This window comes from Bombus pascuorum, chromosome 11 (genome assembly GCF_905332965.1).
Source record: "Bombus pascuorum chromosome 11, iyBomPasc1.1, whole genome shotgun sequence".
Classification (NCBI taxonomy): domain Eukaryota; kingdom Metazoa; phylum Arthropoda; class Insecta; order Hymenoptera; family Apidae; genus Bombus; species Bombus pascuorum.
Window position 1 is genome coordinate 6,087,264 of NC_083498.1, and position 26,835 is coordinate 6,114,098.

At 35.9% G+C, this 26,835-nt stretch overlaps 6 protein-coding genes across 11 annotated transcripts in view; 3 read left to right on the plus strand and 3 right to left on the minus strand.

Moving 5' to 3' along the window:
* Positions 1-90: 90 nt before the first annotated feature.
* Positions 91-17,073, minus strand: LOC132911612 (neuronal acetylcholine receptor subunit alpha-10-like). Its single transcript, XM_060968321.1, is given in 10 exon segments — positions 91-528; positions 607-736; positions 1,602-1,780; positions 2,611-2,745; positions 3,627-3,843; positions 6,675-6,858; positions 7,760-7,914; positions 9,315-9,451; positions 16,536-16,700; positions 16,703-17,073. Coding segments are annotated over 10 exon segments (1,644 nt in total). The 5' UTR covers positions 16,797-17,073; the 3' UTR covers positions 91-280.
* Positions 17,074-17,717: 644 nt separating this feature from the next.
* Positions 17,718-19,142, plus strand: LOC132912064 (uncharacterized). Its single transcript, XM_060969174.1, has 3 exons — positions 17,718-17,958; positions 18,223-18,459; positions 18,930-19,142. The coding sequence occupies exons 1-3, from the start codon at positions 17,734-17,736 to the stop codon at positions 19,140-19,142; spliced, it is 675 nt and encodes a 224-aa protein (XP_060825157.1). The 5' UTR covers positions 17,718-17,733.
* A 128-nt stretch (positions 19,143-19,270) lies between these two features.
* LOC132911617 (large ribosomal subunit protein uL4) lies at positions 19,271-22,046 on the minus strand. 2 transcript variants are annotated; one of them, XM_060968337.1, is made up of 8 exons: positions 21,949-22,046; positions 21,304-21,481; positions 20,973-21,218; positions 20,652-20,776; positions 20,329-20,427; positions 19,975-20,246; positions 19,626-19,785; positions 19,271-19,551 (listed from the first exon to the last, which is right to left on the minus strand). In XM_060968337.1, exons 1-8 carry the CDS (start codon positions 21,949-21,951, stop codon positions 19,333-19,335), a joined length of 1,302 nt encoding a protein of 433 aa, XP_060824320.1. In that variant the 5' UTR covers positions 21,952-22,046; the 3' UTR covers positions 19,271-19,332. The 2 variants fall into 2 exon arrangements, with proteins under 2 accessions (XP_060824320.1, XP_060824319.1); XM_060968336.1 differs by having other exon boundaries at positions 19,626-19,781; positions 19,971-20,246.
* A 307-nt stretch (positions 22,047-22,353) lies between these two features.
* LOC132912033 (pre-mRNA-splicing factor SPF27) lies at positions 22,354-24,041 on the plus strand. Of its 3 annotated transcripts, none has more exons than XM_060969130.1 (4): positions 22,354-22,503; positions 22,628-22,893; positions 23,018-23,423; positions 23,822-24,041. In XM_060969130.1, exons 1-3 carry the CDS (start codon positions 22,429-22,431, stop codon positions 23,418-23,420), a joined length of 744 nt encoding a protein of 247 aa, XP_060825113.1. In that variant the 5' UTR covers positions 22,354-22,428; the 3' UTR covers positions 23,421-23,423; positions 23,822-24,041. The 3 variants fall into 3 exon arrangements, with proteins under 3 accessions (XP_060825113.1, XP_060825111.1, XP_060825112.1); XM_060969128.1 differs by lacking the exon at positions 23,822-24,041 and adding an exon at positions 23,508-23,619; XM_060969129.1 differs by lacking the exon at positions 23,822-24,041 and having other exon boundaries at positions 23,018-23,499.
* A 151-nt stretch (positions 24,042-24,192) lies between these two features.
* Positions 24,193-26,835, minus strand: part of LOC132912030 (colorectal mutant cancer protein) — a 59,346-nt gene continuing 56,703 nt past the window's right edge. For all 3 annotated transcript variants that reach the window (XM_060969123.1, XM_060969122.1, XM_060969124.1), the window contains 6 exons: positions 26,442-26,708; positions 26,185-26,380; positions 25,922-26,113; positions 25,658-25,845; positions 25,485-25,587; positions 24,193-24,736 (listed from right to left, as the gene is read on the minus strand). In XM_060969123.1, coding sequence (XP_060825106.1) covers positions 24,626-24,736; positions 25,485-25,587; positions 25,658-25,845; positions 25,922-26,113; positions 26,185-26,380; positions 26,442-26,708 — 1,057 coding nt within the window. In that variant the 3' untranslated portion in view covers positions 24,193-24,625. The remainder of the gene's footprint in view (positions 24,737-25,484; positions 25,588-25,657; positions 25,846-25,921; positions 26,114-26,184; positions 26,381-26,441; positions 26,709-26,835) is intronic.
* LOC132912034 (small integral membrane protein 4) lies at positions 24,822-25,424 on the plus strand. The gene is made up of 2 exons (XM_060969131.1): positions 24,822-25,227; positions 25,327-25,424. Exon 1 carries the CDS (start codon positions 24,837-24,839, stop codon positions 25,173-25,175), a length of 339 nt encoding a protein of 112 aa, XP_060825114.1. The 5' UTR covers positions 24,822-24,836; the 3' UTR covers positions 25,176-25,227; positions 25,327-25,424.

Genomic DNA, 26,835 nt, shown 5'->3' on the forward strand with positions numbered 1-26,835 from the left:
AAGGTCTCTTTTGATATTTGAACATATTCTAATATTTGATATTTATGTAATTTTGTTATACAGTACATTTTTTAAATTAATAAAAGAATATTCTCATAAAACAAAAAGAATTTATTTTCACAGCAGTTTATCTCCGATAGACGAACATTATACATCATATCCTTAAGATTGCTTATAGTTACCAGTGCTTAATACTTAATCCATCGATCTTATTCGAAACAAAGTTAGTCGAATCCGCTGCCCGGTTAATACAATTTTCCTATCAGCGTTCTTCTCGAATCTATCCCTCTTTAGCGATATTCGTGTTTGGTGGAGAGCCACAGAGGATAACGGTGGTGCTGACGACCGTCGTCAAGAAGAAAACGCAAAGTAATGCTCGATCACTGACTAATGCGACTTGTTTCCAATCTAATTCCATTCGTTCGCGGCGGTCTTGTTCCGCCAGACGCTTCTCATTCTTGTCGATCGTCGCGTGCACTCTTCCCAGTACACGCAACCATTGCGCTTCAAGGCTCTCTTTACCAAGATCTGCATCAGATTTCTTTTTAAGTTATAGAGATTAACCTGATAGAATTTGATATATCTTTACAAATGAAAAAGACTCACCTAAACTAGGACTGCTACTGTTACTTTCCTCTCTTCTGGTTACGAACTTGGGCGACGATTGCGACTGGGCCAGTTCCGGTTTGCAGTGCAATGGACAATTGTTTTTTCTTCTGGGAGGCTCGACAGGGTCCTGATGCAAATTGTGTACAGGAGAATTTTATCTGAATCCATCGAAGGATGAAGATCAACTACATAAAGTTCATATAGTAGGGGTTTTTTGATTCTTTCTACTAGTTGTGATTTTTCCTGTACATATACACTGTATCCTTTGAGCCATTTCTAATCGAATCGTATTCTTCTATCGTCAGAAGATTTATGAAATTTAAAGAAAATATGAAAAAATCAGTATTACATAATATGCGTGATTTCTCAGCCAAATATGATAACAATTTTCTTCTCTCTGTTATCCTGTACATTGTATTGTATTAATAGAATATTTGGCGAGAAATAGAATTATTTAGAAATAATTTATTCCTCAAATACTATTTTAGAATTTTCTTAAAATTGTTTAGGAAATAATATTACCTCCGTATAAATTTATTTATTATTTTATTTAGCGTGCTCAATCCTGACTCAGATAAACCAAATTCTGCTATATTAATAAAATATTTGGCGAGTAAATTATTTAGAAATAATTTATTCCTCAAATACTATTTTAGAATTTTCTTAAAATTGTTTAGGAAATAATATTACCTCCGTATAAATTTATTTATTATTTTATTTAGCGTGCTCAATCCTGACTCAGATAAACCAAATTCTGCTATATTAATAAAATATTTGGCGAGTAAATTATTTAAAAATAATTTATTCCTCAAATACTATTTTAGAATTTTCTTAAAATTGTTTAGTAAATAATATTACCTCCGTATAAATTTATTTATTATTTTATTTAGCGTGCTCAATCCTGACTCAGATAAACCAAATTCTGCTATATCGTTCACAAAAACGTCGAAGAAAAACAATATCTAAGTATTTTCACTACGAGTACATCTTACCGATCTCTTTTCCTCCTGGAAATTAAGGAACACTATCCTGGCGAGCTTGTCCAAGACCAACGATCGAACGATACCAGGCACTCTGGTACCTTGAACGCCACGATGATGAAGATTCAAGGTAACTACCGCTAATCCCGAAGCGAAGGATACCAGGCATATGCTGACTCCGTAATAAAGACCTGAACATGATAATATAATTAATGACTGAGCGGATATAATAAATTAACCATTAAACCAAACTAGTTGTCGCTCCATGGAGCGTCACGTGTTTCTGTATAAATTAATTGTCTAACAAGCTTCCAATTACGGAGTTACGCGTTGTACGTAGCCGAGTCTTTCATACTATGCTTTTGCAACGGGGTAAACGTGATTCTATTGCGTTTCGCATTGGCATCGCAGGACTTTCAAAGAGGACGCTTGGGAGTTTTCAATCAAACTCGGTTACACTGACAATGTTGATACCATTAGCGATCATTGTTCAATGTTTACGCAAATCCTATAGAGACAGGCTGAATATGAGGCAGGGCGAAAATATGAAAATTGAAAATTACTTTTTCTACGGCATTTAGAAAAATAATGTTCTGTAACGAAATCAAACCACAAAAATGTCAGCCTCTGGTATCGTCGTTATTAAATACATACGTGTATCCGTTATTTCAAATAGTAATTTTTATTTCCATTTCAAATACATTTGCTCAAGACAAATTTAACCCTGCTTCGATCCTCGAATTTTTATATTCCAATTTTCTTTCATTATCGCCTTTTATATTAGCAAACAAAAAATATTTGTAATATTTCAAGAAGATGTACGAAATAAAATTAAACGCATACCAATGGGATTTTTTCATATTTTGTTTAAGCTGAAGATATTTTATGTTATATTTTAATGATAGAAAAATACAATTGACTCGAAAATGACCGAAAGGATGCAGCAGGGTTAAACGATCTATGCTCAACAGCTTCGTTTCCATTTACCCCAAGATAATTATCGTTCATTAAAGGCACTCACTTATCAACGGTGTTTTCTCCGTGGGCGGCAGTGTCTCGCGAATGGTCATTAGGAAGACTGTCATGGAGAGAAGCGCCGAAATCCCGAGGGTGACCTTTTCCCCCGATTCAGACGGCACGTAGAATACCAACAGAGCTGGACAAGCGGAAAACGGAATTAAAAAAGAAGTTAGAGCTCCGCCAGTGGTATTTTTCGTCATAGAATATCGAACAGAGGCCATTCTTAAGATCACTACGAGCGCCAAACTTTTTCCACCATTGTCAAGGGAGGAAATAAAAAAAAAGAGGGTCGAGGAAAAGTCCCGCATAAATTTCTCCCATCGAGTAGTGGACGACTCGAGATCCATTGTTAACCGGCTGTAATCGTGTTCGTTTCCTTACAAAGATTCAAATACCTTTGCCATGGGGAAGAATAATTTTTCCATAGATTAAAAAAATTGTGACTTGGAGCGTCAACCTATCGTACGGTGGCTTTACGATTCGAGCGTTTTAATGAAATTTCCTCTCCAGATTCGATAAGGACGCTTGACCCTCTTACGGATAGGTGCTGCATTCTGCCTGAATAATATGTATCGTCGTGATATTGCAAATTACTCTCATCCCCTCAAAGAGATTGTCACTAGAACAATCAGTTTTTATTACATACCTGTAAACAATTAAAACACAGTCGCGTCTCGTTACAGTGCTAATAAATTTTCAAAATCCTCTATATCATATAATACAATATATTATTAATTATATTATACAATATATTAAGTAGATGTTCAAGTTTCCAATTAGCCAATCAAAATGAACTTCTCAATAAACTCATTCGATCTTATGAATGATACTCCACATAGCTGCAGATGGGGGTGCCAATTTTTTCCCTTTAAACATCCAATAGTAAATTTTACATACGTTCTTACCATGTAGTTGCAAGAAAAAGAGGATTGTACTGATTTCGACAGTTCCAGTGTTAATTAATCTTAATAATTGTAGGATGAAACGTGAAACATAAAGCAGATGAAGGATGCTCACCGACACTGTTGATGAGTATGCACGGAAGGATCAAGTTGAAGACGTAAAATGTCGGTCGTCGTCGCAGTCGTATCTCGTAAGTAATATCTGGATACGGTTCCAGGCAGCAGGAGTAGTATTCGGTGTTTTTTCTCGCAGAGAACTCAAGCAGGTCGAATTCACCGTTTGCTTGGTAATTGCTCACGTCTCCCTCTTCGCTTTGCCTCTCCAGCTCCAGCTGCATAAACAACATTCTACGTTTTAGTTCTCCAACAACAACAACACGATCCAAGTGCACACACCATGCACAAGAGCAAGAAACTGTATTTTACTCTTGGCATCTTGGCAACGAACAATTATCTCCCTCGAGGGTGGGAATAGATCCTAGAAGCTAGATTAGAAGCGTTAAAGCGTCAACTCGAATTAAATCCAACGGAACAGAACGGAGCTTCTGCGATTACGTGTCAGTATATTTCGAGCGGACAATCGGTAGACAGGTGCAGGATACGACAAAAACGAACCGACGCGACGCAACGCAGTGAAATTATATTCGACGCAATGGGGATATTGCGAAGTGGAACTATATATTTGCAAAAGAGAAATTTCAAAGCGAAAGGAGCAAATTTTTTGTACCTTTCCCTTTGTTCCTGTTCACTGTGCTTCTGCGGATAAAAAGAGAAATTGTACGAGATGTTTGAGGGTTAAACGACCGAACAATGTCAGTATATTCTATTGGCTTGGTCAAGCAACAAACGTTATATAAACACGAGTCATTAATGCTTTAACAAAATGTTAAAAGCAAGTATTAAACCGACTTAACAAAAACCGATTTGTCTTCGTCAACTTTTAACCCTTTAAAGACTGTCACAGGTGAAAATTCACAACAGTATTTTCGATATTATCATTGACATTATCGCATAATAATATAGCGAGTGTGTCGTTACAGGATAATAGTTTTCTATTAGGAGACGTTTCAGTTAACAGGTTGATGATCAATTTAAATGGTTTTCTCCGGATAATGGGGAAAAGGCCTAAGAAGGAACGTATTTCCAGCGTTTTAGATTGCAAAAACGTAGCGACACGCAAAATGTATTCAATGACGGGGGTGAGGGGGCGGATAGGAAATGGGAAAACTCTGTGAAAGGATGAGTTCGGGCGTCGAGGTTCGCCGATACGGAGAAACGGCTCGCATTGAATTCTTCTCGCATTTGGGATTAAGCTGTTCGATTTGCCCGAGCCATTTTTGCGACATCCCGAACCGGCATTTTCGATTTGTCGCTGTTAAGCGCCTCTGGACTTTTGAAAAGATCGAACCTATTCTGATCTTGTTGGAAAATCTGCCAAATTTCCCAACGTTGCCTTTGTTCCACCATTTTCCTACAAATAAACCAGAAAAATGTTTGAAGAATATAGGTCTATCCATTCTCATTTATTTTCTTCTCTTCGCCATTTTATTCTTTTCTCTTCCCGTCTCTTCCTTGCTTTCTTCTTCTTCTATCCACCTTCTTGCCCTTTTGTCCTCGTCCTCTTCCTTCTATTCTTTTCTTTCCACCCTCTTTCGTTCTTCCCTTTTCCTGCTTTTTCTTTCAATTTCTTTCTCTTTTAATCCCATCTTACCCTTATCTCTCATTCGTTCCCTACTCTTCTCTTCGTCCTCCCCTTTTACTTCCTCCCTTACCTTCTTTTTCAATCCCTTCCTTCCTTCCTCCTACCTTTCAGCAGTAGCTCGTCTATATGCAAGCTCGATTAACGCCTTTGCAGTTACGTTGAGCTTTTAATCCGGTAGGAAGCCACAAAATATTCAGATCTTTAGGGCGAGACGCGTATAAAGGGAAAAGGGATCAGATGACACGACAAATTAAATCTGATACTCTTTTTTAAAGAGGAAAACCTGAAACGCGGCTCCCTCAAATTGATAATCACGAAAGATTTTTAGAACAGAGATGTTGGACATCAATGTCAAGTGTCAAGGTTTCGGTCAAACTGATCGCCACCTCTCTAACACAGCGTGGATATTTTTATCGTCCAACGGATGGTCCTCCGGACGATATATCACTTTCTCATCTGCATACCGTCCCAAGAGAGGAACTGCGTGAAATTGAGGGCAATACAGTCGAGAATCTGGCCGATGCAGATCGCACACGTTGTCGGATTAAATCCCTGACCGGTATTTCTTAAATGCTCCACCAGGTATACACATTTTACGCGTGAATTTACATATAAAAGTGTTTTAAGGAAGAAGAGTTTTCAATTGTAAAAAAGTGCGATGGAAGAAGCGATGAAAAATTTACTAGCACACCAGTAACAAGTGTTTCATCCTCATTAAAACAGGGAAATGATCTCGAAGATATACAATAGAGTAATTTTAGAATCGACAAAGATTCGAGTGCAATGTACCAGGATAAATGTGTTCAAAGAAACAAGAATCTCGATCATAGAGTGATTGAATAATTAGCGTGGCCGTGACACGTGTTTCACTCCCGTTTAAAAGGAAGAATTCATACAGAGTAAGAGAAAAGCGCTGAGATCACAGTAGAGGAATTTTACAAGACTTGAATACAATGTACATGAATAAACGCGTACAAAAAGAAAGAATCTCGATCACAGAACATTCGAAAATGATCAAAAAATGTACAAGCCTGCCCGTGACACGTGTTTCGTTCTCGTTAAAAGAAAAAAGAGGAATCTACACAAAGTAAGAAAAAAGTGTGGAGAATACAGTAGGGTAATTTTAAAATCGATGAAGATTTGAATAAAATATACGAGGACGAACGTGTTGGTTGCTCGTGGGTGTCAGCACGCGTTCATAACCCCGCGCAGCTTTGCTCGAGTTAATTGCGTGGAAAACTGCATTCCGCCTTCTATCGGCTGAATTCACGGCCTCGAGACTGCCCAATGCCTTCAATATCGCCGTCTCTAATTTTTGGCCAGCCACCGCCTGAAATTCCTTCGTTTCTTTCAAGTTTCCGTGAAAGGCAAAAATTTAATATTATAAAGTAATACAGAAGCAGAGGGATTTCCAGGTGGATGAAGAAATAAACAAAAGGAGCTATAGAGATTTGATCTTACTTGGTATCCATCGTACGTCCAAGAGGCCCATTTCAGGACGCATCGTTGCTCGTCGAAAGGGAAGAACTCTACGTTGATGTCGCAGCTGCTGCGAAATATTCCATGGCTTAACCACACCACTTGTCCTGTGTGGCTGACTATCACGTTCGTATTGATGACTGCCGAGCTGTATTGTGGATCGGCGCTATAAACAAAACCAAAGGATATAGGCTAGTGACGGATGGAAGAAATCAGCGCGCCCCTGCTGCTGCCAATCAATACCAAAACTTCTATTTTGTAATATAACGCTTGACTGGCCAGAGAAAATTGTACCGGTAGGAGCCCATTTATTCAAACTTATTGGGAGATAAATAATATTGATGTAACTAGAGCTCATATAATAGCAAGTCATTGATTCTGCCTACTATTTCTGATTCTTTGTTCCTATATATGACAACGGTTAGATAAATGCAGTCAATGGAAAAGTTCATTTAATTTTAATCTAATAAATCAAATAATTTAATTTAACAGGTCTTTTGACCTTTTAAGGATACTCATCTCTAGTACGAAATTTAAAGGATTTAGAGGAAAACGGAAGAAACAAACGCAAGAGAACCAAGCAATGATATCAGATATAAAAATTACGTTAATGCAACATTATTGAGAAACGTACATAAAACAACATATACATCAATTGTGATGTTTCCATGTCTTGTTAAGATATGAAGCATATATTAAAATGATGGATACTTTCTAGAAACTCGTTATATCAATCAAAGACTCAAAAAGATATTTTCATGATACAAAAGAAGATTAGACTTTATCATAGAGTTGTAGATGCTTAGAATTTCTTCGAACTTCGATTCTACGATGCAACTCAAAATACGTGAAGGAATAAATAGCGAGAAGGAGAATATTCAACAAATTCTTAACAGCAATGGCCTCTTTGTAAGATGTACAAATATTTTTGTAGCTAACTGTGTATGGTACATGTTCGTCTGTCACCGAGATTCCAACATTCATAATTTTCTTAAATCTAGTACCATCGTAACTATTGCAAAAATGAACTGTATCTTACATGACATTCTGCGAGAGAAATCGCTTACTTGTTGTACAGAATCGTGTCCGGTCTCCAGACACGGTTGTAAGGAACGCGGATCACTTGAATTCCAGCGAATTCCGAGGCGTTCCATTTCAGGTGATGGTCCGTCCAGGTTTGCGTCAACCAACAGTTGGTCGTCAGTATCTGGTTCTTCTCGTCCTGTGACAAAAATCACCGAAAGAAGAAGAAGTGATAACCACGATGTAAAAGTAAAATTGGTCGTCATATGCGAAAAGAAAGAATCTGTTGCTAACTAGCCAAAAAGATACGGCGGGTAAAAGATGTCTCTCGCTAGATGTAAGAGAGACAAATCTTTGAAAGTTTCCATCCAGCTCTGGCGCGTTCTTCGAGTAATTTGTCTTGGGTATTTCCGACTGCCCAGCCTTGACTATCTCCCACGAGATTTCCAAGCTTCTTCCTCGAATTCGAAGTCTGCAGCATCGTCATTACGAATACGGAAAGAAATATATGCATGATAATGATTATAAATTCGTACAAAGACTCATAATCAAACGTCGTTTCGACATATGAATATTTTTGCAATAATAACAAAGAAGTTGAAATTAGTCTCATCTAAAATTAACGATGAAGTAAAATCTCTTTTGTGCCGTTTCTGACCCGTGACGAATAAATTTCTATCGAGAAACGCTTCGATCTGCTGAAAGGTAACTGACAAATGGCCATCAATTCTTTCTTTTTTATTTTTTTTTTATTTTAATTAATCATGGAAACAAATACGATATATGTTTTTTGTACGATTTTTCATGAATTTCTGCTATCTGGTGCAGTTAAAAGGAAATGGTCGCTGCGCCTCGTTATTGATTTGAATATTCGAAATATTTGATCAATTTGTGCGAGTCACTGTATTTCCCGGTCTAAATGGCCGCGCACCGCCGGAATGCCGATACTCCTGCCGAAGTCGAAGTTAATACGGGTTTCAGCCCGACCTGAATTTCCCATTTTTCAACATGTCGAAGGAACAAGCAACGTCCATGCACGAATCGCTTGGCAATTGCCCGCTTTGTACACGTTTTTACGATTTCCAGATTATCTCGATTTTCACGCGACTGCATAATATTTCCGCCGCCATCAAAAGCAGAGTACGAATTTTCTTCGCGTTTAGCATGCTGGAGAAGTGGCAGCCAAAAATTCTCGTTAAGCGCGAGAACATTGAATTTCTTGAGAAATTGGAAAAATTGACTACCTCGAAGAGAAAGCTGGTGGAACGGCGTATCGTTTGAAAAATCACTTCTATATCGAGTTCTGGAAATTTATCATCGAGAATAAATATGGTACTGTGCAAAAGTCACATCAATGACGACAATTAATCACGCTTCTAACCCTGCTGCGATTCTCAATTTTTCAATCTGGCAATCTTTCGATCGAAAACAGTTTTATTCAGGCGCTCAGTGCGGATGACTCCAGACGATGATCTGGTCGCTCAACGTATCAACAAAAAAAAAAATTTTTTTTAACAGCCCTCGACTTGGGATCTGTGTCAACGTGTTAATGTTTCAAGAAAATCTCTTCAGCGTGTTAGATTGGTGTTCGGTACTCACCACGTCGATTATGTGATGAAGAGAAAGGCCAAAGACAACCGACAGGGGTTGGGAGAAATTTTTAGCTGGTCGTACACCGGCGTCGTACCCATCGAGCAAATACTTTGTCAGTCTGTATTCGTGTTCATCCCCAAAACCTGTAAAACCAAGCATGCACGGAATTCGTCCAATATTCATGGAAATTAAATTTCGTATATCGTAATATACATCACACCGTCCTCCCAGTAATGGATTTTCTTTATCGGCATAGATTTTCTATGAATTCGTTTTCGTTACCCTTATTTCTTTCTGGTTTAATGCATGCTACTGCCATTCCTAAGTATTTGGAACCAATCGTTATTGCAAATATATAAAATATACTTTAAATAAAATTCTTTAATCCCAGTTTCACTCTTGATCTTATTTCAGAAAAATATAGTAAACAGATTATCGATGAAAGAACAAATTGTAATTTCACTGTAAATCATAAATTTAATTATTAAATTTATTGTAAATTATATCTTGTCGAACAATCGAAAGATAGGGAAACATTTAACGGATTTTGTCTTCGGATGAACAGTTTATATTATAATTGGAGTTCATGGCGAGTATCATTTCACAAACTCTATCTCTTCTCTAATCACGAATCGAATTCCTTTCTTTACATCAAGGATGTCCATTATAGCGTTTCCCATCCGTAGGTGGAAGCGTTCGTTTCATCAAGGTGGCCATTGTGTCTTGAAACGCGGGAAGCCTTCTCGTAGATCAGCTAAGGTAGCTAATCTACCGTTCATTTCATCTTTTCTCAATGCTCAGCAGGCGTTGCCTTCAAAACTCAATTAGATAAGAGATGTCTCGCTGAAGACAATAGTATACTAACCAAACAGAATCCACTAATAGTCGTCAGTTTAATTAACGAGAAATATAATCCTCCAAATCTTCTACGATCTTCCAAAGATTTGCTAAATCTGAGAAAAACGAGTTAATTCGTCACTCGAGTTCCTAATCTCATGGATATAACTAATCCTTTTATTTACAGATCTGCTATTCTTCAATGAGTCGCACTATTAATTTTGCTACAAATAAATTATATCGTATTTATATTTGAAGAACATAGAGGAGAAAAAGGTAAGGAGTCGTGTTTCGTGTCTCTTACAGAAAATAAAAAAATTTCAAATACAGCGTCGTCCCACAGACAAAATTCTCTTTCTTTTTATCTTCAAGTTAAATATTAGATTCTCCCATTTTTTGAATAATTAAAACTCGATTGTCATAACGTTAGTCAGGACTTAAAAAGATTTCGTAGCTTTATCACCCATTATGAAAGAAGTCGATCTTTTAATGAACTTCTCTACTGTAATGAAAGAAGAGCAAATTTTTAACAAATGAGTTGGTTAACTGGTTAAAACTACAGCATCCTCTTCCTCCCGCGTAACATTAAAAAGTTTGCGCTTTAACGTTTCGTTCTCTCCGCAAATTTTCGATTCCAATCGAGAACTCTTGGACAAGAGTAGCTGTCCGAGTCTTTGAGAGGTGTAAGGTCACGCGAGTAACATACGGTTCAGGGAATTTCCTCCCCAACCCTCTTATTTCCGATCGTTAAATGGACGTCACATATCGCGGTATAGCCTCCCCGCGATGTGGAGGCGTTTCTCTGTCCAGAATCATTTAACGGTCCACCTTACGATCCTTTTCAACAGACTATTGTATTTGCCAAAAAACCTATTCATTAGAAAAATCTCTCTTCGATAGTTTTTCCTATGGATTTCTTTGCCTCTTAACTCGTACATCTTATTAGCTCATTAAAAGACACAAGTTCATTACAGAGCTGATCGAGTGAAAAGTAAAGGGACCTAATTTTAACGTGGCCAAGTTTTGCCTGCGCTATAATTGAAGCGCGCGTAACGAAAATGACCTTTGTTCATTTTACGAACTCTTTGGTTCTTTTTAACTCCTGCCGTGAATCTTGCACAACTAATTTACCAACTAATAGTATCATTAAACTGATAAGTTACAAGTTATAAATTACACAGATTTTTTACGATGTTATATCATAGTTTCTATAGTAATTGGATAATCATATAATTTAGAATTTGCTTGGTAACAGAAATCTTCTTGTAATATTTCGCTTGTTCCATTGTCAAACTTGTTAGTATTACAAATAGACTGCGGATTTTTATGAAGATTTCTATTTTCATGACCGCGATCGAAGAAATGAAACCTAAAAAGCAGAGACTTTGTTTATTCCATAAAATATTATAACTTTGGATACTTCACATTATTATATTCTTGCGTATTATATGTATTCTATATATATTGTATATTTAATAATAATACAGTAATTGCAATTATAAATATAATTATAATTAAAATATAGTAATATTTCTGCACTTTGTAAATTTCCCACGTATAGAAATACATGAAAATCCGCAATCTAATTATAAGGTTTCCCGATACGGGTAACTCTCATTAGTAATATTTAATTGGGTTGTGCAAGATAGACAGCCTTCGATTTTTTACACATTTTGCGAATATCCGTAATTTCCAAGAGAAATTGAGCGTATCGAAGCGTCGTGTCGCAAAAGAACATCGAGTGCTCTCGAACACGCTTTTCAACATTTAAAGACGACATTTAGGAAGAAGAGGGAAAAAGGATCGCGAGAATCCGCTTTTTCCTTCACAACGAAAATTCTATTCAGCATCACGTTGGTCTCCGACGGTGCGGTGGTAAATCCGCGCATTCGGAACAATCAGCGCGCGAATTTTTCCAAGCCCGGAAAATTCGACTTGCTGTGCGAACCGAGCACTCTTTTTTCCTTCTACATACCCTACAATATATTTCGTTTTCTATGTTGTAATTCACTAAAAAATTTCTGTTTCATACACTTTGATGATTTTTGCTTCATTCTACTCGATTCGTTTGTGCGCCTTTAATTTAAAAATTTCTTTTTCCTTTTTATATATATCAGCTCAAGTGCGTTTGAACACAATACAGCGATCTGCGTTAATATTTGAGCACTATGGCATTGGAGAGATAACAGGAAACACAAAGTTTATTTATTTAACACTATCCTTACAAGGCCCAGTTTCAAAATTTAATTTGAAGCTGTACATTCATTGTTATTTCTTCTCTTCATCTAACTTTATGTAAATTCTTACGTTATCTGATTAATCAAGTTCTCACTTTTTGGTTGATATAAAAATTTACATAAAGTTAGACGAACAAAAGAAATAACAATAAATGCAGGCTTTTAAATTAAATTTTGAAACCGGTCATTTAACCGGGCCTGCTAAGGTTAGTGTTAATGAATATAGGGTTTTAGCGAAATTGAACATCGCTATTTGCGTAATGAGTAAGTTACATTATATATATGCAATATATATGAAATATATTTCATATATAAATATACATATTTATTTATTATACATTCTATTTAAATGTATCATACATTTTACACAAAATTAATATAATTTACTCATTGTCCAAATAATTTTGCATGTCAGACTTCGCCATTACTTCATCTATTAACTTGTCAAGCACAAAACTACGTTGATTAAATAAATAAAGTTTATGTTTCTATTAACCATAAAATACGTATTTTAATATATTAAAATATAGTTCACTCGGTAACACTATATACTTAAACACCAAGATGTCTAAATATTAGCTAACATTAGGTAAGTCACTTTGCTTAGTAAATTGATCAAAACGTGTTGTGCAAGTATAATGAGAAGGAAGTACAAAGTATATGATAATCTAGCATAGTTTCAGAATATATACGTTGTAATTGATGCCTTACATATATTTTGGATAGATTTCGTCATGTTTGCTGAACGTTTCAGAGGTTGATCGAATCCTAATGCTAATGATACTTGTGCCAATAATAAAAGTTTATATAAGAAATAAAGGGACTGGAGTACGCTTGTATTCATATTTAAAGCAGTGATACGAAAGGAGGGAAGGGAGGAGGAGAAGAAGAGCAAAGGGAATATTGAAAGAAGGTTTCCCGATAAAGCCGGACGCTCGAGGATTCAATTTGATACCGTCGAGTGTCCGCGAATTACCGTGCAATCCAGGATACGCCGGTGGAAAAACTCGGAATCGAGCATCGATACACGATCGATGCCGGAAAATGCGCGACACGCTCTTCATTCTCGCGTAGCATGCGAGCAGCGATTCTTTCATACGAACGAGACGAGAGTCCTCGAAAGACTCCACGACTACAAAATGAGAAAAATCCTTCGCACTTTTAACAAAATACCCGAGCAACGACGTCGAAGATCCTTCGATATTCCCCAACGAATATAATTTCTATCGGCGTTCCCTCTTCCTTGCTTTTACCGTAGGGAAATTTCGATGGAAAAATATTTTATTTTCTTGTACCGTAAGTGGAAACGATATTGCGCGATTGTATCAGCGAAGAGTTAAAATTTATGATCGTTTCGAATATTGAAACTTAGACAATGCAATTTGAAATATTTTTAGGAAAGTAAAGAGCAAATGCATGTAATAAATATTCTAATATTGAATACATACACAAATTCTTTATAATCTATGTAACGTATAAGTAAAATCATTCTTGAAGTAATTCGAGAATTCGCTAAAAACTTTTCAATTTTGTCTCCTTCTTCCATAAGCACCTTAATACAGGGATTGGACAAAGTAATGGATACACCTCCTATATGTTATGTATATATATATATATATATATATCATATGAGAGGTGTTTCCATTATTTTTTCCACTCCCAGTACTTACATAATATATCTCTATCTGTCCCTAATTACCTCACCTTCCATATACATATATTTGTATACAGCATCGTCTTCGCTATTATATCGTTCTTGTCTCCTTTTTCCATAAGCACCTTAATACAGGGATTGGACAAAGTAATGGATACACCTCCTATATGTTATGTATATATATATATATATATCATATGAGAGGTGTTTCCATTATTTTTTCCACTCCCAGTACTTACATAATATATCTCTATCTGTCCCTAATTACCTCACCTTCCATATACATATATTTGTATACAGCATCGTCTTCGCTATTATATCGTTCTATATTGGAGGACTTTTTATACCGAAGGATTTATCCTGTAAAGAAGTGAACAAATCAGTAAGTATGCTGCGTACAAAATCCTAAGGTACGTACGGAAACTCGAAACAGCCTCACCGTAGAGACCATCTTATTTCCCTTTCCGTAAGACAAAACTTTCTCAGCTCTCGCGTTATCGAAAATTCCAACTTCCCCTAAGGAAGTAAAATCGGAAAGTGCAAACTTACGCGGAGCCGTTAGCGAGCAATTACCTTGATCCTTGATACGTACTTCTCGTCGTTTCGGTTCCACTTCCGGTCGCAACTAATAGAGATAACGTGGTAAACAAACAGATCGATCTGCTTGGTGGGAACGTTACGAAGGAGTCGGATTTCCGGGGGGTGGCGATATGCAAATCTCGATGTTCCGATTAGGAATTAGCAACGGCGGAGACGGAACGATTACAAGTGTTTACACGAATGGCTAACGCAAACTTTTGATAACGAAGTTCAGCTTAGCATTACCGAATGCTTAAAGATTGTCTGGCAACTTAGCTAAGCTTGCTGTGGAACGTCCAAAGGCAAACTCGGCCGCGGTTTCAATAAGTACTCCCCGTTCTTACACTTCTTTATGCGTTTAATGGGTCGTCTTCACCCCGTGGCGCAAGCTACACGTATGCAAATCGTAGATTTATTCCGACCGTGGTTTCACACATAAAAGTTATGTTAGCCCGCCAACACATTTGCATCGTACACAGAGTTTTGCATTCGCCCTTTCGACGATGTGCCTTAATCCGATGCTTTGGTTTACCGCCATAATATCAAGAATACCTCGAGTATATTGTTCGCTATCAGACAACAACGAACAACTCGTGACACCTACATAAACTATATCTATACCAGAGGCACTTGTGGTACTAAACGACACCATTGGCCTTAGAATTCTTCGGTGGTTGAACGTAGGGCAGCTCCAGATCGTTTATTTTTATGAAAAGAAGTCAAAGCGTTCCTCCAGATATCTGCAACTCGCAGGAAGTTACGAGACCATTTGTTATTTGCATCCTAACGAGAAAACGCTTCGCTCGTCCCACGCGATAACAAAACAAACATCTCGAATTGAATAGCGACATCGCGTTTTCCCTAAGTTTCCCTACGTCACGAAAGAAAAATCTACGTAGTGAATAGAATACTTTTCGAGGGAGTGCTTCGGTATCCAAAGTTTGGCGCAGCTGTCTCGAGCATCCAATGAAATATTCACGAACTCGAGTCTATTTTCCGTAGATAGAATACCGTGTATTCGCAACAAGATGAGATAGAACAAATTTCAGAGTGATCGAACGAGTCCGAACGACGAAGCAAGACACGGCCGAGAAGATGGAAATTGGCCGGTGAAATCGAATTCGAGCGACGATAAACATTTTGGCGAGCTCCGTTTAGAGGCGAGCGGGAAAATTTTCGAAAGCAGGAACTCGTTTATAAATCAATCGACGCTTGGAAAATTTGTACTCGGAAAATCTTATAGGCGCAGGCAATTCGGTTATCGGTACGGATAGAAGGAATTGGCCTTAATCACAAGGCCGGTGTCCTTAATCGGTGTTTTCCTTTCGACGTTAACTACGCATCGAGATTGAATCTCGTATGCAAACGAGATTATGGACTTTCCATTCGGATCTATTTGTTCTCTCTAAGATAATCTTGTCTGGTAATCTATTTTCATATTTGATTGAGAAAAAAATTGAGAAGTATAAAAAAGTAATAAAAACAATCGCTTTTTTATCGTATGCAACATAGGTGTTTGAAACTTAAGAAGAGAAAGTTCAACTTTGAAGAAAGTTCTACAAAAACGATATTTACACAAAGTAGATCGTGCCATTCGAAAAGGCTACATCAACGTTTTATTAGCAATAACTCAATTCCTTTGTGTCTCCTTTAAAACTTTTAGAAACACTCGACGAAAATAAGAGACATCTACATTAAACACTCAAAGACACACCAACATTTAATTCATAATAATGCAATTCCTTTTTCTTTTTTTTTTTTTTTTTTTTTTAGAACTCGATTAAGTCAACAAACGAATAAGATGTAGGTGAAATTCTAGTTAGATATTTGTAAAATTTTGATTGAATTCTGGTGAAATTTCAAAAGAAAACAAGCGTGAAAACTGAATGTAGAGAAAGAAAGAAAAGAGGAACGACTTACCGTTCCCGAAAATGATGGCCAGAACTCCGTAATGAAAGAACAGGACCAAAGGCGACATGGAATTGATAGACCACTTAAACGCGAGACCGCCTGTCCTCGACTGATGTCCGATGCTTTTCAACCACCGTGCAATTTCGACCCTGAATCCCGCGCTACCCCTACCACCGCCACGTCCATTCCCAAGGAAATTCGCGCAGGCGTTTCAAACAATGCAGACACGAATGTTAAACAAACTGACTGCTTGTACAAGGTTGGAACCATTCTGGTGTTTCATGCGTTCGCGGTCGATCCTCCAAAGAGCAGCTCCACTTCCGTCGATTACAAATTTCGTTCGATTAGTAGACCGCAATTAACCGCTATGATGAAATTAAGCGCAGCTTTCGTCGCTCCAAATTGCACAGACATTCTCTTCCTCGTTATCTATGACCAATTCAAGCTCGAGATTAGTTCTGTGGTATTGTTGCAAGAATTAGAATTAAATGAAAATTTTCCTCAAGTTTATATCAATCCTACTGCGTTCTTTGGAATTTTTAAGATAATCGTGTATTTTTATAGTTAAACTTTTTAACTGTTACAAGATATTATTACAAGACAATCACATTTATGCTATTATGGGTGAAACTTCATCCCTAATACATCTTTTTTGATTTAGTTTAGATATTAACAAAATCGAAGGAAGCAATAAAACGTTTTATTATTATTCAATATCAGATGAATAGAATAAACAAATTATTGCTCACCTTTGTTCAGTACTGTATGTTCTTAAAACGTTAACAATCCTGTTACTTATTAGGACAAAAATGAATAACATTTGAAGCAAAAATGGATACATTGGGGTATAAAAATTCGAGGACCGCAGTAGGATTAAAGTATTGAAAATTAAAATACCTTTCTTTTCTACTTCGATATTCTATGGATGATAGTTTGAGGAAAGAATATTGTTGGAATCTAGCAATTTAAAACGAGATGTCCACGTTCTTTTGTTATCCACTGATTCTCACATGTTACTTTGGCACGCTTTCCAAATTGACAAGTAAACCTATCGTTTCAGGACATATCGCATTTTAATCTGTGAATTCGATCGTTGCAACGATATCGTAAAAAATTTCTTGTTGCATTCTTTCGACGCGTCGTTCCAACTGTCTTTCGTAAGCGAGAGTTTGATACGATGACAAGGTGTCCTCTTAGTGTCTGAAAGATGGATATAAAGAGAAGTCAATGTTCGAAGAGTGACGAAGATGTAATAGTTGATACTGGACGCTATCCCAAGTGTTCCTCAAAAGGTCCCAAAATCCTCAAAATGTTGAATACTCCCGGAAGCAAAACTAAGCAAGAACCGAGCGAGGTTTCCGTGAAATCAGTGGAAACAAACTATGTAACGCAAATCGTGTCCAGTGGTATTCGACCAGACAGCGTTTACGAGGTTTAAATAATTAAGATTAAAATTAAATTAAACCAATAATACATTTTTAATACAACTGCTATCAATTCATCAAGGACTAATGTTACATTAACATATTTTATTTATATTTTTTTAATTGGTGAATAGTAAAAATATTTACACATATTAATAAAATAATATGTGAATCATTTACGTTTTACAATGATGTAACTTTATGCATCATTCTAATGAAATTAAATCAATGATGCGTTTATTTATCATTATCCTTATATATATATGATATAGACGAAAATACTATTGGGACCAGAGGTAGATCTGGCTTCTATTAAAATAACCGTAAAAGGGAACAATCTCCGCATAAACATGATCAAGTCTTTGGAAGAGCAATTAACAAAACAGTTACCAGATATCAGCGAAAGATCAATTTTTGGCAACTTAATCAAGAGAATGATGAAGCATTGCGAGAATTTACTAATACCGGAAGGTATCGACAACGCGAAAGTTCGAGCCGTTGTGGACAACGTAAACGGGATGCTTATTCTTACGGCTCCTCCTGCGATAAAACCGAGCAAATAGAGGAGCAGATTTAAATATTTTAGCTTTCCCTTATGAAGCTATTTGCAATCAAAGTGACAAGTTCGATAAGATAAAAGACGAGCGTACGATGTCAAGACTCTTATCAACTTCATCCAATTGAGCCGTGAAAATGATTTGGATCAAATCACAAATTTCGTAAATTTTTTTTGTTATATAAGTTTGGATGATTATTATGGATAAACTAACGCACCATTATCAAGAAAACGCAGTCACCTTAAAGCAAAATGATTATATGAATTTTGAAATGATGATGAATGGACGTAAAATGAGCTTTACCTTTGAGAAAATTCCGAATTTTTATGTCATTGATCATAAAGAATATTATGCTGTACATCAATTTTAAATTAAATAATTCATTTGAAGAAATTGGTTAATATGGCGTTGCGTATTTACAGGCAGAAATGAAGACGGAAGGATTAAAAATAGGAACAGCTACTTTAGCGACTGAGAATATGTTAAACATAAAATTGCATAGTTCAGAAGAACTATCGAACGTTAGGAATATAAACTTCTTAATACCGCCTGAAGCAAATGCGAGGGAAGTGTCGATCGAAATATGCAACAACACGATTTTTATGCGAGCTCCTGTTAAAAAGAAACATATATAATAATATCATGTGTACTTATATGTTTTATAATATTATATTACTTGTATGCTTTTACTTGAACAAATAAAACTGCGTCAAAGGTAGGAAATATAGTTACATTAATTACAAAGCTGATCTTCCTGTAGTTGTTTCCCATATTTTATTCAAAGCAAATGAAGTTCATGGATCAACAACAAACGTTGATAAAAATTTATTTCGTTTTAAAAAGATCTTTCTTTTCGGGGTGAGTTTTTGCAATGGCTCTTTGAATTCGTTTTGAAATCTTCCTCAACCTCGGCTGGAAAACAGGTCCTCTCTTGTTCAAGGGCACGTTTTTATCCACGTCCTCCTTCCGTTTCAGAAGTTGTTTCGCACGTCTTTCCCGGAGTAATTTACTCTTTACTGCAGGCGCACTCTTTGGGAGCTTGATCTGTAAATGTGAAATATTTTCGTTACGATCTGTATGCATTAAACAAATATTATTCAATTTAACATTAAACTTACTCCACGCTTCTCTGCTAGAGCAAGATCTCTCTCATCCTGACGTTTTCTTGCTGTCAAAATTGCTGCACGTTTCAGAACAGCTGCATATGGATTGAGACGTAACATAGCACGCGTGTTGGTCAATGGGTTCAATTTCTTGACGCTACGAACCACCTTCTTCCTACAAGTTCAAGATTTACCTTGAGCAAATACATCGTAAGTGACATAATTATAAAATATTTATAAGCACTAAACATCAGAGGTGGTTAAAAATTATAATCACTGTCACTCAGTAACACGGACCATAAAATTCATCATGAATAAGATATGTATTCGTTGAAAATGTAGAATAAAACGTAAATCTACATGCCTTGGTGCCCTCAGAACTTTACGAATTTCTTGAGATTTCAAGAGTCTCGACAAATCCGTGTTCGCCATTTTCGGGTAGGGGAGGTTATAATCGGCCTTAAGTTGGGATTCTTTGCGCCAAGTTCCGTAAAGAGCATCTAACTTCTCAAAGGCACATTTTGTCCAGATTACAAAACGTCCAACATGGCCACCAGGTGCCAATTTAAGCAAGTTCATTTTGTTAATATTCATAAGATCAACACCAGGAATGTTACGGAATGCCTTACGAATACCCTAAAAATATATGATGAAGACGAATATTAGCATTTTAATTTTGAAAAAATAATTAACTATCATTTTTTAGTTATTTGTATACCTGATCTTGACCATATACAATCAGAGGTCCACGTCGTTGAATGCGTCTGCGGTTACGCATTTTACCTTTGCCAGCACGGAAACGTTGAGACTTGTAAACCTATTAATAAAGCGAAAGTATATTAGTTTCATCTAAATTAATATATTTTAATTGAATCTGTTCGATTAAAAATACCCCATCCTAGCAATTAATTCAGCTAGTCTAGAACGCCTATAATAACCGTATTTATTTAGCACCTGATAGGAGCACCTAAATTAAAATGGTTTTAATGAAGATGCGGACATTCTACGGTGCAAGAATACAATTTTTGGAAGTATACTTACTTTTTGAATATCATTCCATGCCTTGATACGTCTCAGGAAAATAACAGCTTGTTTAGTCTTGTTATACTCCTGAATTTTGTCGGATACTACTAATGGAAATTCTGGAACTTCCTGAATCATATGACCTAAACATAAAAAAGAAATGGTATATATATTATCCTTTTCAAAGCAAACTACATATATTAGAACATTTACATAAATCAGCATAAAGCTATTAAAATAATCAATATCATTTCAGCAACACAGACCAAGGCTTATTCATCATAAAAATATTGCATATACAGTAGGATTTATTACTATATCTCAGAGAATGCTATTTACCCTTAGATTGTACAAGAGCTGGGACACCAGATGCAGCAATAGCAGAAACAAGAGCGTATCTTTTCTGGTTAACATTAATTCGACGATGCCAGCGTCTCCATGGCTTTGTTGGAGCAAACATGCGTCCACCTCTACACATGTTACCAAAAGCACCCTGGCCAGAGCGGTGAGTACCACCACCGCGTACACGAGGTATACGTGCTACAGCACGTCCAGTACCCCATGACTCAGCAGAGGTTTGATGACCTAACAAAACAAACCTACATTTAATAATTGCAAATTAGTTCTTGAAAAGGTAAAAAAAAGCGAGCATAAAACAGTGTATACTCACCAGCTTCCTTGGATACACAATATGGTTGTCTACTATTCTTAGAGACTTGCTGGTGAACAAAATTCACGATATCGGGCCGAATAGGTGCTTTGAACACAGCCGGCAGGGCAATCGTATCGCCTGACGATTCATTTTTATCGGTGTACACCGTAACAAGCGGTCGCGCCGTTGATAACGACTAGAAAATAAAAACAAAAATCTGAATGAAATACAAATCTACGTACAGCTATCGATAAACTTAAGATTAATTTTGAAAAAAAAAAAAAAGAGGGAAGTAAAGTAAAAAATTTCATGTTCTGATAGAATTATAAACGATTTCTATTGACGGCACATGGCGGACTAAAAGATGGGAATCACGCATATTCAATGTAAACATATCTATATGTCGTAAAACTGCTTTATTCTACTGAATAGAATATTGCAAAAGAAAATATATGAAGACAGTAAAGTTACATTTAAACATATATCAAAACCAAGCTATGCAAATTTGTACGTTACAAATCATTACACGTGGTCAACTATAGACTGTGTACAAGCTTTAATTCAAGATCAAATTCTTGGGAATTATTGCAAAATATAACAATAAAATTATACCTTCAAATATTAACCTTTAATGAATTCCAAATAAAATGCAGAATTTCTTACCATTTCACGTTCTTTTTATAACTTTCCACGCATCAGATAAACTAACCACGCAGCTCGTACGCCTTACCTGGTCGTAAAGGAAGAAGGACGCGAGTGGAAATTACGTACCAAAAGTCGCGCATGCTCAGAATTCAACAATTCTTAAGTCATGTTTACAATTGTCTACATTATTTCATCTAAATATCTATATATAACAAATTTAACATACTTGAATAACAAAGAATTTATTGTTTTATTTGTAATATTTCCATTTAATCGAATTTTTTTTATAGTAGAAATTATATTTTATTATTTGTGTATCCATAGTCATCTATCAATAGTATTACAGTATGACGGGAAACGTTGAACTGTGATTGGTACAGATACGTTCTTAAGTGAAGTTTGTTTAGTCGGAAGTACGTCATACAAAATTTAAACTTTGTCAGATAGTTACAATTGTACATTGACATTCAAAAGTATTTATTTGTTCAATTTCTTTAAATGGCGGGAGAAGTTATAGTTGATGCATTGCCATATATTGACCAAGGATACGATGAACCTGGAGTTAGAGAAGCAGTAAGTAATAATTTTCTGTTATTTATAATAATTCTTTTGTTATAAATAATTATTAAATTGATTTTGAGGTTATATTGCTTATTAAATAAATTGCGAATTCATACGTGATTATTAAATATTTTAGGCTTTGGCCATGGTTGAAGAAGAAACTCGTCGTTATAGACCGACAAAAAACTATTTAGAACATTTGCCATCATTAAATATTACTGCTTTTGAGACAGAGGTGATGAAACATGAATTTGAGCGAATGCAAAACCGTTTACCTATGGAAGTACTCAGTATGAAGCGCTATGAGTTACCTCCACCTCCACCAGGTAAAATGAATGATCTTGCAGCATGGAATGAAAGCGTAAAAAATAGCAGTGCACAATTGGAACATCAGGCTACCAGGTAAATACTATGATTACTATTATATCTTTTTTATATTTTTGTTTAATATTTATGTAATTACAAGATTGTGATTAGGATATAATGTTAAATTGATATATTATTGTAATGTTTAATAATAATGCAGAATCTGTAATCTTGAGTTAATGATGGAATATGGATGCGAAGCATGGAAATCTTATTTGGAAGTATTAGTACAACTAGTGAGTCAAGCCCAAAAACAGCTACAAGCATTAAGGAAAAGAATTCAAGAGGTTAATTGGCAAAGAAAATCTATGCAAACTCAAGGTGGAGAAAAGTTAAGGGCATTAGAAGCACAATGGGTAGGACTAGTGTCAAAAAATTATGAGATTGAACAAGCGTGTGTTCACTTAGAAGAAGAAATACAGAAATCTATGATGAATAAGGGTGAGGGTGTAGAAATCAATGATGTGCCGGGCGAGGAAGAACCTGACATTCCAGAGAAAAGTGCAACTGAGGTTATGGCAACAAAAATGGATCAACAAGAACAACAAAATCAAGAACCTTAAAATGTATATAAAATTGTGACTAATTATGTTTTGTATTTTATTATGTCGATATTATTTAAATACATTGGTTATATTTAAAGTTGACAGCGAACTATCGATCCTATTCGTCATTTCTGAAATAGGTTATATTATATAAAGCTATATACGATATCGCGAGGAACACAAGGTATTATTTTATAAATTATTGCTGGCTAAATACATTAACCTATGCTAGTAAGTTAACGTAAACAATGAATAAGTGCTGCGGAAGCTAATTTATTAGAAATATTATTAATCTTTCGTTATTGGTATTCAAAAATCGTCGAAGTGGTGTGAAAGAGGTTAATATTGTGGTATAATATACGAAAAAGATAAAATACTGTAAATATTTAAGAGATTTTAATTATATTTGCTCTTTACAGGTAATTCTTACAATGCCGTATGGTATGTCATGGTTTCGATTTATTTCCTTTATTTCATTAACATTTCTTATGACTGCGTCTGGCTCGCAAGCTGTGCATCTTATATACAGGCCTCTTGACGATTTAGATGATTTGATAGAAGAGGCATTTCAGAAAAGACTATTAGAACTAGAAGATCATAAATAATATGTAATTAAATAAATTGATTTGTTTACTGCTATTAATTTTTCAATTGTTTTAATAATCTATTAAACAATAAGATCTTTTGTAAGGAGAAATGAGGTTAAATTGATAGGAAAGGAATAATAACGAAAACTAAAAAATGAATCAGCAACTTGAAGTTACACTCAAATTTTAATCACAATACGAGATTTAATAAAGCACAATTTATTTCATCATAGTTTACACATATCACGCTTTTCTTTAATGCTTGAAATATACATATTTACAAGATGAATATCATCGTCTATAAATGACATATAGTATCATGTAACAATTATTTATAATTCACAGTATACCTGGAGGACTTTCTTAAATAGTTTGCTTGCATTGATGTGTCAGCAGCGCATTTTTGTGTAAGCCTAGCTTGTAATTTCATTTGTTAGGATAGCTACTAACTCGTACTTATTTTCTTTTATATATAATTACAAAAGCGAATAATCAAGCATTATTCTTGGGCAACTATTCGTGTAGAAAAATACGTAAATTTTTATCTCCGTTTCGATCGTTTTATAACGAAGGGAAGGATAGTTTAAAAACACTCGTAGAGCCCGTATTGATCGATTTCGATTAATCACTAAATTGTCATAATGATGTCTCGCTGGCGCCAGAACTCTGTGATTGGAGTGGTAAATTTGTTTTATATCCTGTAGATTCCTCCTCTAGCAATGCTATCCGTTGTTTTAGAGATTTTACCTATAAATTAATCATACGTGTAAAAAAAAGAAAAAATTGAAAGTTGTAACTAAGTAGTTTAGTTACATGTTACATCACTAATTTTGATTAGGGTGATAAAATGCAACTGCGCAGAATCAGACAGCTCGATACTGAAAGTACAAGATGGCGACAGTCATATGGCAGAAGCGGCAGCGTGCGGCGTACTGTAAAAATGCCGATCTTACCAAAATTCAACATAAAGAGAACGATAAGGAGAACTTTAAATAAAGTGCCTGGAAAGTCTTTAGGGGAATTTCGATTTTTACCCATAATGTTTTTAATGGGTGGTTTGTTAGAGTTCGTTATGATACACTGGCATGTCGGAGAGGTTAACTTCTATACAACATATAAAAAAAGAAGAATAGAAGAAGCAGTTGAACGAAGATTAGCAGAAATGAATGCACAAATGAATAGATAAATGTGTATCATAGCAAATAGTAGTAACAAAGTAATGAATGAAGATGGAGCATGTGCGCATTTGCAATAGCAAATTTTTGAATATAACATTTAACGTCAATATTTCACTTTCACAGCGATGAAGCTTTTAATAATGCATTATACTTTTATAGGTCTTTTAAAGACTAATATTACGAAGATGCAAAGAATGTAATTTATGCAAAAACATGTACAAAGTGTAATAAATTGTTTTACAGATGTATAAACACGATATCTAGCAGTTCTTCTTAACTTCCTTCATATCACACACCACATTTATGCTTGTTCATACCTGAGCAGCATGTCTCTCCACCATGCCCAACATTTGTTGCTCCAGCTTTTTTAATCTGGATTGATATTTTTTCTTAGACTTCTCTAAAGTTTGTACCAGAGCTCTAAAAACGAAGTTAAAAAGTACGATTTTTCGATCGATTGTAAATCTACCATTATACGTAATTCAATTACCCATTAGCTCTTTTCAAATCGTTAATAAGCTCAGCAGACTGTTGATGCCTCAGTTCAGAGTTTTTATTAACTTTGTCTAAAGTGGATACTAATTCCTGTAGACGTTCCTTTAGCCTAGCTTCTCGACCTAGTGCCTCTATCAACTCAGATTCTATGCCTTCGCTCTCGTTATCGCTTAAACCTCGATCCTATACGTAATTTATATCGTATACGTCATTAACTCAATAAAGAGATTTTTGTTTTAAATAGCCATTATGTATTTACTTTATTCGTAGCCATAGCCAGCATGGCCTCTGTATCGCTGAGCTGACCCTGAAGATGTTCGATAGCAGCATGCTGAGCTGCGATTTGCGTATCACGTGCGTTTAATTTCAATTCTATGGTAGCTCGTTCCTTTTCCAGTAGGAAGACTCGTGCCCGTAGTTCCGCCTTGTCCTCTCTCATAGCCATCAATTCCTGTACGAAATTGACTACATTTATTTTTGGAACCTCTAAGAATTCGAAGCTAATCGTCGTCTCGGACGGACCTGCATAAGTACAGCTGTTTCTAAATCTAATTTCCGGGCTTCGGCGAGGGAAATTGTATTCTTTGAATTCAATGGTTCAGCGTGAACACTTTCTAACTCCACTACAGTCGATCTGACCATGGCTCGTTCTCCTTTGAGTCTACTAATGTGCCTCCTGAGTCTTTGCTCGTCTTCCACGGACCAAGTCACCTCAGACCTGAAGATATCAGATTATTAAGAAAAATTACAAGCTCATCGAGATTTGGCAATGTACTCACTCATCTGATAAAACTATACTATCTTCCCACGGCGCGTTTAGAGTATTCATACATTCGTTCTCCAATTTATTCAACACATGATAGGCTACGTGTTCAGCCGCTCTTCTGTTATCGATCGTGATGCTATTCCTTTCTGTCGATAGAGCGATCTCGCTTTCTAGTAACGCTACCAGGACGTCGTAAGCCTCTATCGCGCGATCACTATAGGAGAGTGCTAATCGCAACGCGGTTGCATTCGACTCGTACTTTCCAACTAGGAGACTCAATCTGGAATAGAGAAACACATATACATATTTTTATACATATATATTTATACATATTTTTTACATACTTGTATAGTAAATGGCACATGGTGAAGTTGTAAAATCAATTAGTATTCAAAATATCTACAGTG